The sequence below is a fragment of the Lissotriton vulgaris genome, chromosome 12, assembly GCF_964263255.1.
Source record: "Lissotriton vulgaris chromosome 12, aLisVul1.2, whole genome shotgun sequence".
In the NCBI taxonomy this organism is placed as follows: Eukaryota; Metazoa; Chordata; class Amphibia; order Caudata; family Salamandridae; genus Lissotriton; species Lissotriton vulgaris.
This window is the reverse complement of record NC_141700.1, coordinates 788582634-788596893: the sequence shown is the minus strand read 5'-3', so window position 1 is coordinate 788596893 and position 14260 is coordinate 788582634. Positions and strand designations below refer to the sequence as shown.

Below are 14260 nucleotides of genomic sequence, written 5' to 3'. Positions count from 1 at the left end.
TGGGGTGGGAAGGATGCAGGCCTGCATGAATGGCTTGCTTAGACTTCTTGGATAGACTCAACCTGGGGTAGGAAGGATGCAGGCCTGCATGAATGGCTTGCTTAGACTTCTTGGATAGACTCAGCCTGGGGTGGGAAGGATGCAGGCCTGCATGAATGGCTTGCTTAGACTTCTTGGATAGACTCAGCCTGGGGTGGGAAGGATGCAGGCCTGCATGAATGGCTTGCTTAGACTTCTTGGATAGACTCAACCTGGGGTAGGAAGGATACAGGCCTGCATGAATGGCTTGCTTAGACTTCTTGGATAGACTAACCTGGGGTAGGAAGGATGCAGGCCTGCATGAATGGCTTGCTTAGACTTCTTGGATAGACTTAACCTGGGGTAGGAAGGATGTAGGTCTGCATGAATGGCTTGTTTAGACATCTTGGATAGACTCAACCTGGGGTAGGAAGGATGCAGGCCTGCATGAATGGCTTGTTTAGACATCTTGGATAGACTCAACCTGGGGTAGGAAGGATACAGGCCTGCATGAATGACTTGCTTAGACTTCTTGGATAGACTAACCTGGGGTAGGAAGGATGCAGGCCTGCATGAATGGCTTGCTTAGACTTCTTGGATAGACTTAACCTGGGGTAGGAAGGATGTAGGTCTGCATGAATGGCTTGTTTAGACATCTTGGATAGACTCAACCTGGGGTAGGAAGGATGCAGGCCTGCATGAATGGCTTGTTTAGACATCTTGGATAGACTCAACCTGGGGTAGGAAGGATGCAGGCCTGCATGAATGGCTTGTTTAGACTTCTTGGATAGACTCAACCTGGGGTAGGAAGGATGCAGGCCTGCACGAATGGCTTGCGTAGACTTCTTGGATAGACTCAACTCGGGGTAGGAAGGATGCAGGCCTGCATGAATGGCTTGCTTAGACTTCTTGGATAGACTCAACCTGGGGTAGGAAGGATGCAGGCCTGCATGAATGGCTTGCTTAGACTTCTTGGATAGACTCAACATGGGGTAGGAAGGATGCAGGCCTGCATGAATGGCTTGCTTAGACTTCTTGGGTAGACTCAACCTGGGATAGGAAGGATGCAGGCCTGCATGAATGGCTTGCTTCTTTTGAGCCTTCATCCTAACACTGCTTCCTCAGGGTGCCCCATTGGGTGACATCAGAGATGAGGAGCTCAGACTTTTGGTGAAATGGAGAATGGGAACTTCAGTCCTGTGGTTCCCATGCTGAGCTAAAAGGCATTCGACAGGGCACACGTGTTCCTGTCGAACAGAGTAACTGGGAACCAAAGCAGCTCCTTCCACTCAGAGACGGGATGTTTGGCAGGAACCTAAAGGGGACACATGTTCACTCACACATTTGATGGCAGAAGTAGAGTGAATGCTTTGACAAGGCATCTCTTCTCCGAGGGGAAGACAGATCTGTAGGGGCTAATTATCACTCCCAATAAAGTCTGTCTCCTCGAGGTTCAGATGTTATCAGGTGTGATAAGTTATACCTATTCAGAGGTTTTGGAAAATAACATGCAGGTGTTGCATGTTATAAGATCCATATCTCTCAATAAATACAGAACTTTTTTGCCCTGTTCATTTCTGGCAGATTAAGCCAGCTGAAATGTGATGATAAGGAATGAGGACTTTATGGCACCATGGCCATGTTTGCAAAACATTTTGAAAATTCAAGTCTATCTGTAATCAGGGCTGCAGCAGGCTGGAGGAATCACCTGGTTACACATTTAGTGGATCTACTTTGGGAAGTAAATAGAGACATTAGTTGGAAGTGGAGAGGCCCAACACCCGACTGGCATACATGGGATTTTGTGGGGGGAGATACTGCAGAGCGCTTGAAGAGTACAGAGAATAAGAGACACTGCCAAAGTACAGAACAAAAGTAACCACCTATGTATCAATGATAAGAGTTTTTCACTCTCTCATGATGCGTATTACCTGTGATTGTGGTTGCAGAAGTTGTGGTTGTTGTTGTTCTAGGGGTTGGGATTGTCGTTCCGGGAGTTATGGTTGTAGGCGTTGTGGTTGCAGTGATCACAGGAGCTGTGATTGGGGCTGTAGTTGTTCCTGGAGCTGCAGTTGAAGGTGTTGTGATATTTGTGTTCACAGGAATTGTGGTGGCTGTGAGTGCAGGAGCTGTACTTGTTGTTGCCCCACCAGTTGTGGTGGTTGTGTTTGTAGGAGTTATAGTTGTTGAAGTTTTGAGAGTGGTAGTTGTTTTAGCTGGAAGAATCGTAGTTGTGGCGTTTGGAGTTGTTGTCATCACTGGAGTTGTGTTTGTTGTGGATGCAGATGTGGTGGTTGCTGTCCCCGGAATTATACTAGTAGTTGTCCCAGGAGTAGTTGTATTTAGAGGAGCTGTAGTAGTTGTGGTCCCATGAGTTGTGGTTGTTGTGTTTGTAGGAGTTATAGTTGTTGAAGTTCTGAGAGTGGTGGTTGTTGTCAGTGGAAGAATCGTCGTTGTGGCGTTTGGAGTTGTTGTCATCACTGGAGTTGTGGTTGTTGTGGATGCAGATGTGGTGGTTGCTGTCCCCGGAATTATACTAGTAGTTGTCCCAGGAGTAGTTGTATTTAGAGGAACTATAGTAGTTGTGGTCCCATGAGTTGTGGTTGTGGTTGTTGTTGTCGAGGGCATTGTGGTGGGTGTAGTCACAGGAAGCGTGCCTGTTGTGTTTGAAGGAGATGTGACTACTGTGGTCCCAAGAGTTGTAGTTGTAGTTGCTATGCTCACAGTTGTGGTTGTTGTCGTATTATGAGTAGCTGTTGTTGTGGTGGGGAATATGGTTGTAATAGTAGTGTTTCCAGGAGGAGTAGTTGCATTTGTCGCGGGAGTTGTTGTTGTGGTAGTGCCTGGAGCTTTGGTTGTTGTGGGAGATGTGGTTGTAGTTGCATTGGCTACAGGAGCAGTTGAGGCTGTGGCCACAGGAGGTGTGGTTGTTGTGGTCGCGGTTGTTGTGGTTGTTGCAGATGAAATTGTTGTTGTTGTGGTTACAGGATGAGTTAATGTTGTGTTATGTGTTGTGGTTGTTGTTGTTGTTCTAGTAGCTGTAGTTGTTGCCGCAGTGCTCGGTGCCACCGATGGGACGATTCCTGGTTGAGGAGTAAAACACATTCATAATCAAGATTTCATTATTTAATGTATTTATGAGGCACATACTGCAAGCCTCGAGGCGCTTGAAGAGGGTAACAACATGGAGAACTGGGGGAGGATGTCAATTACAAATGGTGGATATAATCCCGGCAAGAGAGGTTTAGATCTCTTCGAAACGGGAAAAGAAAGGATCCGTCTGGTTTCTGGAAGGAGGTGCACTACAATCAAGGGTGTAAAATGGAGAATCCCTGAGAGCAGGCGCAAAGGATTCTGGACCTTGGAATGTGAAGGAAGAGACTGAGTACTTATCTCAGTGTTTACTTTGGAGTTTACCCTGGAGCTTTTCCCGCCGAATATTCTGCCAAAAATAACATCTTGAAAATGATTTTCTTAAAAATGGAATGTGATAGGTATGCCCTATTATGTGTTTTTTTTGGGCAAAGAGGATGGAAATGGAAAACAAATAGGGTGGGTGGAGGTGGAAAGAGTGTGACCATCATGGGAAACCGAGCTTGGATTCATAGCAATGGTGGCACAGTAACATCCAGGTGTTTTTACCTTGACATGGACAGATTTCCACGCTGTCCACAGCTATGTCCGTCCCAGGCTCCTCTCCGTAGACTCCCTCTATGATGAACTGGAAGCAGAGGAAGAACAAGCATTGGCTGAGCACCCAGGTGGAAAGGTTCTTGCTTGTGGGATCCAGCCCCCCCCCTCCTCCCTGTCCCTTGTACCCTGCGAGATGGATCTTCACAAAGCAAAATTTACAAGGTCACCAGTAAACCTGACACTGTCTGCATGATCAATGTACGTGCTCCCTTCTCATTGGACACAGCACTGACCCTGTAATTTGATGTGGTAAGAGCATCTACCTCCTGTTGGTGATGGCACACGCGCCGTAAGACGGTAAAAACACCCTCTGCTGTAAGACAGACGCTTTGCATTGTCCAACGAGCACAGTATCTGATTTATCAATGCGTAACAAGACAGACTCCCTCCAGGACTCATCGCTCCACCACCCACGGAGTACTAATCACCCCTAGAGTCAGAGGAGCTGGTGAGGGTGGACGAGCCTCCTCCGCCTCTGCTTGGAAGCTGTGGAGGGCTCTGCGGCTCAGATCGACCGCGTCACATTCACTCGCCTTTCAGATTATGTTTTGGGTAGTCGTGCTGGTATAATCATTCAGATTACAGAACATAACACAACATAACGTAACAAACGTAGACCTTATACCAATCACCGTTCATCGAACATTAGATGAATTAACAGGCCAGCGTCTCCCAGTCCTCAACTTGTAACTAGTCATGTTTTTTTGTAGTTATCTGCATGCATAGCGACACCTAGCAGCTTATGTAGTAATAAGCTGCCACCCAGCAGTTACGTAGTAAAAAGCTACCGCCCAGCAGTTAGGTAGTAAAAGCTGCCACCCAGCAGTTACGTAGTTATAACTGCCACCTAGCAGTTAGGTAGTAAAAAGCTGCCACCTAGCAGTTAGGTACTAAAAAGCTGCCACCTAGCAGTTAGGTAGTAAAAAGCTGCCACCTAGCAGTTAGGTAGTAAAAAGCTGCCACCTAGCAGTTAGGTAGTAAAAAGCTGCCACCCAGCAGTTACGTAGTAATAACTGCCACCTAGCAGTTAGGTAGTAAAAAGCTGCCACCTAGCAGTTAGGTACTAAAAAGCTGCCACCTAGCAGTTAGGTAGTAAAAAGCTGCCACCTAGCAGTTAGGTAGTAAAAAGCTGCCACCTAGAAGTTAGGTACTAAAAAGCTGCCACCTAGCAGTTAGGTAGTAAAAAGCTGCCACCTAGGAGTTACATAGTAATGAGCTGCCACCCAGCAGTTACGTAGTAATAAGATGCCACCTAGCAGTTAGGTAGTAAAAAGCTGCCACCTAGGAGTTACATAGTAATGAGCTGCCACCCAGCAGTCACGTAGTAATAAGATGCCACCTAGCAGTCATGTAGTAAAAAGCTGCCACCCAGCAATTACGTAGTAATGAGCTGCCACCCAGCAGTTACGTAGTAATAACTGCCACCTAGCAGTTACATAGTAAAAAGCTGCCACCTAGCAGTTAGGTAGTAAAAAGCTGCCGTCTAGGAGTTACATAGTAATGAGCTGCCACCCAGCAGTTACGTAGTAATAAGATGCCACCTAGCAGTCATGCAGTAAAAAGCTGCCACCTAGCAGTTAGGTAGTAAAAAGCTGCCACCTAGCAGTTTATGCAGTAATAAGCTGCCACCCAGCAGTTACGTAGTAATGAGCTGCCACCCAGCAGTTACGTAGTAATAACTGCCACCCAGCAGTTACGTAGTAATGAGCTGCCACCCAGCAGTTACGTAGTAATAACTGCCACCTAGCAGTTACGTAGTAATGAGCTGCCACCTAGCAGTTACATAGTGATGAGCTGCCACCCAGCAGTTACGTAGTAATGAGCTGCCACCCAGCAGTTACGTAGTAATAGCTGTCACCTAGCAGTTACGTAGTAAAAAGCTGCCACCTAGCAGTTAGGTAGTAAAAAGCTGCCACCTAGGAGTTACATAGTAATGAGCTGCCACCCAGCAGTTACGTAGTAATAACTGCCACCTAGCAGTCATGTAGTAAAAAGCTATGTAGAGAAAGGCAGTGTAGCTAAACTCTAAGGGAAAGGATACTCCCTGAATCAGAATCTAAACAAAATAATAGACCCTTTAAAACAATCAAATAAATGTGTGCTGAAACGAAAATTTATACAAAAATTCTTTAGTTTATTATATATTATTTGTTTTTGGTATATTTTGTTTGTTATTTATATCTTTTGTGCAAAATTCATTTACTTTTTTAATTCATTGTTTACATTTAAGAAGAAGCTTGATGTGTATTCCATGATATCAAGAAACATTAATAAGTGAGAACAGAAAAATTTACATAGACACAATTACATATATACATTAACCCCGTGATATACGAAATATTCAGTTGTTGGTAAATTGATGAAGGCAATGCGGTTGAGTGGAACTACGCGCGTTTCGGCCTGAGGCCTTCGTCAGGTGACCGTCATTCGTATGTTAAACATAAATCAAAAACAGTGATTTAACCTAAACAGAAACAACAAGAACAAAAACATATTTAAATATATTTACAATTCAGACACACTTCTACATTACAGCTATTTACAACTCAGTTTATATTTCTATATTTTACGGGTCTATTGCCGTTGCTATAAGAGTATATGTACATTTTTTAGCTTTTTAGTGCAAACAGCAGATTATAATTAACGCCAGACTATCTAATTTTTATGCTCTCCAGATACATCAGTGCATATTTTTTGGCAATTAGCATTACTAGCTAGATGAAAGATCGTCACTTAAAGTGTATCTATCTCATTAATAGTTCTAGTTTTGATAGTTTTCTTTGGGAATAGATATTGTTACCAGCAGTTCTCTATTAGGCACTAGAATTTCATGAAAAGAAAGATAGAATAAAGAGAGAGGGTCCAAAGGACTGGTATAGACATAGATACAGAGGAATAAGGCCTTACATTATCAAAACAGCTACTATAGTGAAGGAGAAGTTTTTGGAACGTGGCTACCCTAACAAATTAATACGCGACTCCTTTAAAAGAGCCAGGTTTTATGACCGTCAACACCTTCTTACAGGCACAAACACTAAACGGGATGCCAGCTTAGTGTTTGTAACTAGGCACTCCATGTTGAATAAACAAATTCAACAAATTCTGTATGCAAACTGGCATATCCTTAATGTCAACAAAAGTGGTACTGAAAGCATAAACAAACCCCTTTTCGCATATAAGAAAAACAAAAACATCAAGGATATAGTTGTCAGATCAAGGATGCCTACTCAGAAGGCTTTGAGTCAAAGAAATATCATCACTGGGGCTCCAGTGATTGGCAACCATAGATGTGGTATTTGTAAAATCTGTCCACAAGCCATTGAAACTGCCGAATTTACCTTCAATAATACATCTATTCCCCTGCCAACTATGACAAACTGTAAAACTGCGAACATTGTTTATCTTTTAATTTGTCCTTGTAACAAAGGCTATGTGGGTGAAACGTCACGCTCTGTAAATACTAGGATCACGGAACACAAATCAGCGATACGTACGCAAAAGTTAACTGCCCCCTTAGTATCACATTATATGGATAAGGACCACAAACCTGATGACATCCGCTGGATAGTCTTAGAAAAAATTGTGGCAAAAGCTGGCATTAACACAGATAAAATCCGTCGCAAACGTGAGGTTTTTTGGATATTCACTCTGGACACGTTTAAATCAGGCCTTAATTCCGAAATTCCGTGGCAGCAAGCTATCCTTTAATATCACCATCTGAACATAAGCTTAAATAAAATAGAGGTACTTGACTCTAACCTTATACCAAAATATAATATACATATTCATTTAACAATTAAGCTAATTAATATGTGAGGCCTCTTAATGAGAGCATGTTTATATTCTAAAATAAAGGGGTACCTGAATTTCAGTTTTCTGGAGAACTGCAAAATAGAGGAAATGTGCTATTATATATACTTCATATACCATCTAACTATAAATACAAATTGTCCACAAATATAAACAGCTTTTTGTTGATTAACTCTAACACCCAAAATTATAACACCCTTAAACGATATATATATATCGACTTCCACAGTGGTTTTGGCTTTATGAAACTGGGAGCCAGATCAAGTTAAAGTCTTTTTTCCAATAGCTCAATAGCCTTAACTACAGTATTCTAAACGTCGCACTAGTCTGCTTTTGATCTCTATGCAAACAAGGGGGATTCGTGTCCCGTTCGGGCATCGTCATCGAGCTGCGCCCGGGGTAATTGGCCACAGCTGCCAGCCATGAAACGCGAGTAAACGAACGCGCGTCTTTTTTAAATAAATAAGCCCGTATCCGCCCAGTCCGTTCAGATCGCGGACATCGGAAGCATCATCGCAACAGAACCCCCGTTAGAACGTTCGAGCACCAGTTTTATAAGGTACGTTCTGGACTCGCTAAGTATATCATGCGAGCTAATGTAGATACTCTTTGTAAAAAAGCCAAACCAAACATGGGTATGCCGATTTTAATTTTGCTTCCATTTTGCATTCCCTCTAACAGTGGCAAATACCCTCAGCAAGCGCAGCTGACAGCGCTATTAGATCAAGGTAATGACACCAACATGCCTAATCTGGGAAACACTACATAGCAATATTTAAGTATGGTAACATAGAGTTGTCTTTTTCTTATGTTCCCTTATATTCAGATTAACTAAAAAGAAAGTGATTCAAAAGCATGTACCTCTTCAGTGGTGTACCTTGCGACAAAAATACTTCAGAAATATCAGATTTTTAAGGTATGCGTTAATGCCGTACGAAAAATGTGATTAAAAGACTAATACTACAAAGTATGTAAAGTGTGTAAACACACCAAGATAATATTAGAACATATTATGATGCTAGGACCTGTCTTTGATATAAAATCTATACTTACCTGTACAGTGCCTGCCTCTAAATGACAAATGAGAGTCTTTAGATATGAATAACATATAATTAATAAAGGCACCAAGTTTAAAAAAACTTTTAATCGTACGAATAGACTCTCAGACAGTAACCATTTTTTGTTCTCACTCAAACTTAGAACCAGTTCTCTAAATTAAGGATCCCAAAGTTTCACTTTATTCTTCAACATATGATGTGATTTAATGGATACAAAACCACGCGGCAGGAGTAAATAAGGTATTTCTATGGAATAGATAATACTATGATAAAAAATATACAGCCGAATTTGAATTCAAATGGGTACATATCTATTTTTCAGAATACCCAACATTGGATTAATGATATTAAATGTGTCACCACAAGAGGCAAATACGTTGATACGTCATCCCATTCTTTGTTGTGTAAGTAGAAATAGTCCTTACCTTATTCCACCTACATCCCAAATCCTCATCTTTTCATCCCTTTAGTTAGGTTGCCTCTGTTTTGATAATGTAAGGCCTTATTCCTCTGTATCTATGTCTATACCAGTTCTTTGGACCCTCTCTCTTTATTCTATCTTTCTTTTCATGAAATTCTAGTGCCTAATAGAGAACTGCTGGTAACAATATCTATTCCCAAAGAAAACTATCAAAACTAGAACTATTAATGAGATAGATACACTTTAAGTGACGATCTTTCATCTAGCTAGTAATGCTAATTGCCAAAAAATATGCACTGATGTATCTGGAGAGCATAAAAATTAGATAGTCTGGCGTTAATTATAATCTGCTGTTTGCACTAAAAAGCTAAAAAATGTACATATACTCTTATAGCAACGGCAATAGACCCGTAAAATATAGAAATATAAACTGAGTTGTAAATAGCTGTAATGTAGAAGTGTGTCTGAATTGTAAATATATTTAAATATGTTTTTGTTCTTGTTGTTTCTGTTTAGGTTAAATCACTGTTTTTGATTTATGTTTAACATACGAATGACGGTCACCTGACGAAGGCCTCAGGCCGAAACGCGCGTAGTTCCACTCAACCGCATTGCCTTCATCAATTTACCAACAACTGAATATTTCGTATATCACGGGGTTAATGTATATATGTAATTGTGTCTATGTAAATTTTTCTGTTCTCACTTATTAATGTTTCTTGATATCATGGAATACACATCAAGCTTCTTCTTAAATGTAAACAATGAATTAAAAAAGTAAATGAATTTTGCACAAAAGATATAAATAACAAACAAAATATACCAAAAACAAATAATATATAATAAACTAAAGAATTTTTGTATAAATTTTCGTTTCAGCACACATTTATTTGATTGTTTTAAAGGGTCTATTATTTTGTTTAGATTCTGATTCAGGGAGTATCCTTTCCCTTAGAGTTTAGCTACACTGCCTTTCTCTACATAGTTTACCTTCCCTACGAGTAGCTAACTGTTTACATTGTAGGGGCCCCTTCTTTCTCATAGAATTTATACTCATGGCCTGTCCATGAGGGGTTTGCTTTGAATAATTGTTTTTTCTAATTGTTATTATATGTATATAATTTTTGTATCTGACATATTCGAACACGTTGCTTTCTCTATTTTGCTGTTCTGCCAGATCTATGTAACACTGATTTATCCATTTACATCTTGATATTTTTCTTGGGTAAATTCATCCAGCAGTTCTGTTGTTCACATATCTATATTCTTAGTTTTTATCTTACTGTTGTCTTTTTTTCACTCTCTGTCACTTCATCACTCTATTGATACTATAGTCATTCACCAAATCTATTATGGCCTCACTTAAATCTCATGGCTTTAGCGACGAAGAATTTGCCTCCATGGTAGGCTCTTCGGTCAGTTTTGATACCAGACACACATCAAATAATGAGAAATGTGAAGACTTACTAAAATTACTAGCCCTAAAAAAGAAAAGTAAAAGAACGGAGTTACATGGTAAGTTTATTTTGGACTACTTGAAAGCAGGAGTTATCCCGCAGGGCCTTCAGGTAAAAAACATTCCAGGGCTGTTTATCCATTTAAAACATTTTCTTGAGCGTTGGTCCCTCATCTCTAATAGATGTTCAAGGGACCATATGATGCTTATAGTAGAAACAGTAAGAGAGGTTCTAGATGAATTAGCCAAAGAGATTACAGAACTTGAAGATAAGATCAAAAACTCTACAATAATCACGGACATCAAAAAAAAGTTAGAAAATGTGGAGATGGACCTAAACTCATACAGTGACTATCTATATAAGCGTAAAATGGATAAATATCAGAAAGATCTACACTTTTTTAGTATGGAAAAAGTATATCCATACTTGGCAGACAACTTTTATGCCCAGGAAAATGAAAATGACCCAGATTATAATACCCCCACAGACCCTAGATCAAAAAAGTATTCCACCTTTTCCAACTCCTCAGATTCAGGAAGTAATTCTAGTATGCCACCGTATAAACCTAGGGGCAATCGTTTCAGATCAAATCGAGGTTATAGACCTTTTTTAGGGAGACGTCAAGCGAGAAGAAATTGGAGGCCGAACTATCAACCCCAATATCAGCAACCACAACAATATCAGTACAACCAACAGTATCCACCACAAGATCAATACCCATCGAACCAAACATATCAACCTCAGGGCCCTTACCAACCTCAATTCCAGGACAATCAACAGAATACGGAGAGATATCTGGAAACAAGAAATGCAAGGTATTGGAGACAATGAATACAATACCTATCTTCAATCTGAGTAGTCATAACACCGACTCAGCTACCATTGCAGTACTCTCAAGAGGTCTCTCGTTTGTCCCACATTCTGGCCTGAATAAGTTCGAACTATTCAACGATATGATAAGTTTTTTTCGCAAAATACGCTTAAAAAACTTTTTCTCCCATCAAGGAAATGAGGTACCAGAACTAAACAGATCTGGCCTGTCACTGAAATCGACCTTTACTCCTTCTCTGGATCAAGTTGACCCAGAAATAGGAATTTTTGAAAAAATTGTGACCTCTAAATTGCAAAACATCACTAAACATATACCTCATACCCCTTATAATATATCCATTGACGAACACAATGCTTTGTTACAATTGAAAGAATCGACTCAAACTATTGTAAAAAGTTGTGATAAGGGAGGAGGCATAGCCATTTTTGACACCGTAAACTACATCGAAAAAATGGAAAATATGCTTAATGATACAAAATACTATTCAAAAATCACTAAAGATCCAACCAGTATCATTAAAAATAAGATCACTAGACTAACCTCCAAAGCATTAGGCAAAGGAGACATTTGTCAAAAAGAATATGACTATATGAATATAGGAAACCCAAAAATGGCTAGTATATATGGGATTCCAAAAGTTCACAAAAATGAACAAGACCCCCCGCTACGCCCCATAGTTACAACCATTGGGAGTGTGACAGAACCTATATCTAAGTATATAGATGCCATTCTACGTCCCTACATAGAAAAAATACCAGGTCACATTAAAGATACTAGGAATGTGATCACCCAACTTGAAGGTACTTCCTTTAACGCTCATCGTCAATGGATGGTGACATTGGATGTAGAGAGCCTCTACTCCAATATACCTTGCATTGGTGCAATGGAAGCCACTAAGTGGTTTATAGAGTCATACAATATTGATTGCAATATGTCATTCATCTTGGACTGTCTCCAAATTATTCTAGATAACAATATTTTTGAATTTGCAGGGCAACTCTATAAACAGATTAGAGGAGTCAGTATGGGTGCTTCGTGTGCTCCGACGATTGCTAACATATATGTTGCCCTTTTTGAGGAAAAATTTGTTTTCAATGAGGTCGCCCCGTTTTTTGAATCGGTTTTTTATTGGTCACGTTTTATTGACGACATCATTTTTGTTTGGGACGACAATGAGGATGTCCTAGAAGAATTTGTCTTGTGGTTGAATGCGTGCGACCCAAACTTGAAATTTACAGAGAAAAAAAGTAACTCAGAAATTGAATTCCTAGATCTGAGTATTAAACATGATGAAGGAAGGCTAATTATGGACCTTTTTACAAAGCCAACAGCACGTAATACTCTCCTTCATTATAGTAGCTTCCACCCCTTGTCTCAGAAAGACAGCATTCCCTTCAGCCAATTTTTGAGACTGAGGAGAAATTGTACTAGGTTAACAGACTATGACCAGAAAGCTACTATAGTGAAGGAGAAGTTTTTGGAACGTGGCTACCCTAACAAATTAATACGCGACTCCTTTAAAAGAGCCAGGTTTTATGACCGTCAACACCTTCTTACAGGCACAAACACTAAACGGGATGCCAGCTTAGTGTTTGTAACTAGGCACTCCATGTTGAATAAACAAATTCAACAAATTCTGTATGCAAACTGGCATATCCTTAATGTCAACAAAAGTGGTACTGAAAGCATAAACAAACCCCTTTTCGCATATAAGAAAAACAAAAACATCAAGGATATAGTTGTCAGATCAAGGATGCCTACTCAGAAGGCTTTGAGTCAAAGAAATATCATCACTGGGGCTCCAGTGATTGGCAACCATAGATGTGGTATTTGTAAAATCTGTCCACAAGCCATTGAAACTGCCGAATTTACCTTCAATAATACATCTATTCCCCTGCCAACTATGACAAACTGTAAAACTGCGAACATTGTTTATCTTTTAATTTGTCCTTGTAACAAAGGCTATGTGGGTGAAACGTCACGCTCTGTAAATACTAGGATCACGGAACACAAATCAGCGATACGTACGCAAAAGTTAACTGCCCCCTTAGTATCACATTATATGGATAAGGACCACAAACCTGATGACATCCGCTGGATAGTCTTAGAAAAAATTGTGGCAAAAGCTGGCATTAACACAGATAAAATCCGTCGCAAACGTGAGGTTTTTTGGATATTCACTCTGGACACGTTTAAATCAGGCCTTAATTCCGAAATTCCGTGGCAGCAAGCTATCCTTTAATATCACCATCTGAACATAAGCTTAAATAAAATAGAGGTACTTGACTCTAACCTTATACCAAAATATAATATACATATTCATTTAACAATTAAGCTAATTAATATGTGAGGCCTCTTAATGAGAGCATGTTTATATTCTAAAATAAAGGGGTACCTGAATTTCAGTTTTCTGGAGAACTGCAAAATAGAGGAAATGTGCTATTATATATACTTCATATACCATCTAACTATAAATACAAATTGTCCACAAATATAAACAGCTTTTTGTTGATTAACTCTAACACCCAAAATTATAACACCCTTAAACGATATATATATATCGACTTCCACAGTGGTTTTGGCTTTATGAAACTGGGAGCCAGATCAAGTTAAAGTCTTTTTTCCAATAGCTCAATAGCCTTAACTACAGTATTCTAAACGTCGCACTAGTCTGCTTTTGATCTCTATGCAAACAAGGGGGATTCGTGTCCCGTTCGGGCATCGTCATCGAGCTGCGCCCGGGGTAATTGGCCACAGCTGCCAGCCATGAAACGCGAGTAAACGAACGCGCGTCTTTTTTAAATAAATAAGCCCGTATCCGCCCAGTCCGTTCAGATCGCGGACATCGGAAGCATCATCGCAACAGAACCCCCGTTAGAACGTTCGAGCACCAGTTTTATAAGGTACGTTCTGGACTCGCTAAGTATATCATGCGAGCTAATGTAGATACTCTTTGTAAAAAAGCCAAACC

The 14260-nt window shown here is 40.3% G+C and overlaps 1 protein-coding gene across 1 annotated transcript in view; it reads right to left on the bottom strand.

Annotated features, from left to right (window-relative positions):
- Nucleotides 1–14260, bottom strand: part of LOC147678728 (IgGFc-binding protein-like) — a 247706-nt gene that overhangs the window by 154969 nt on the left and 78477 nt on the right. The window contains exons 16-17 of the mRNA XM_086946187.1: nt 3661–3739; nt 1950–3101 (exon numbers count right to left, since the gene is read on the bottom strand). Coding sequence (XP_086802313.1) covers nt 1950–3101; nt 3661–3739 — 1231 coding nt within the window. The remainder of the gene's footprint in view (nt 1–1949; nt 3102–3660; nt 3740–14260) is intronic.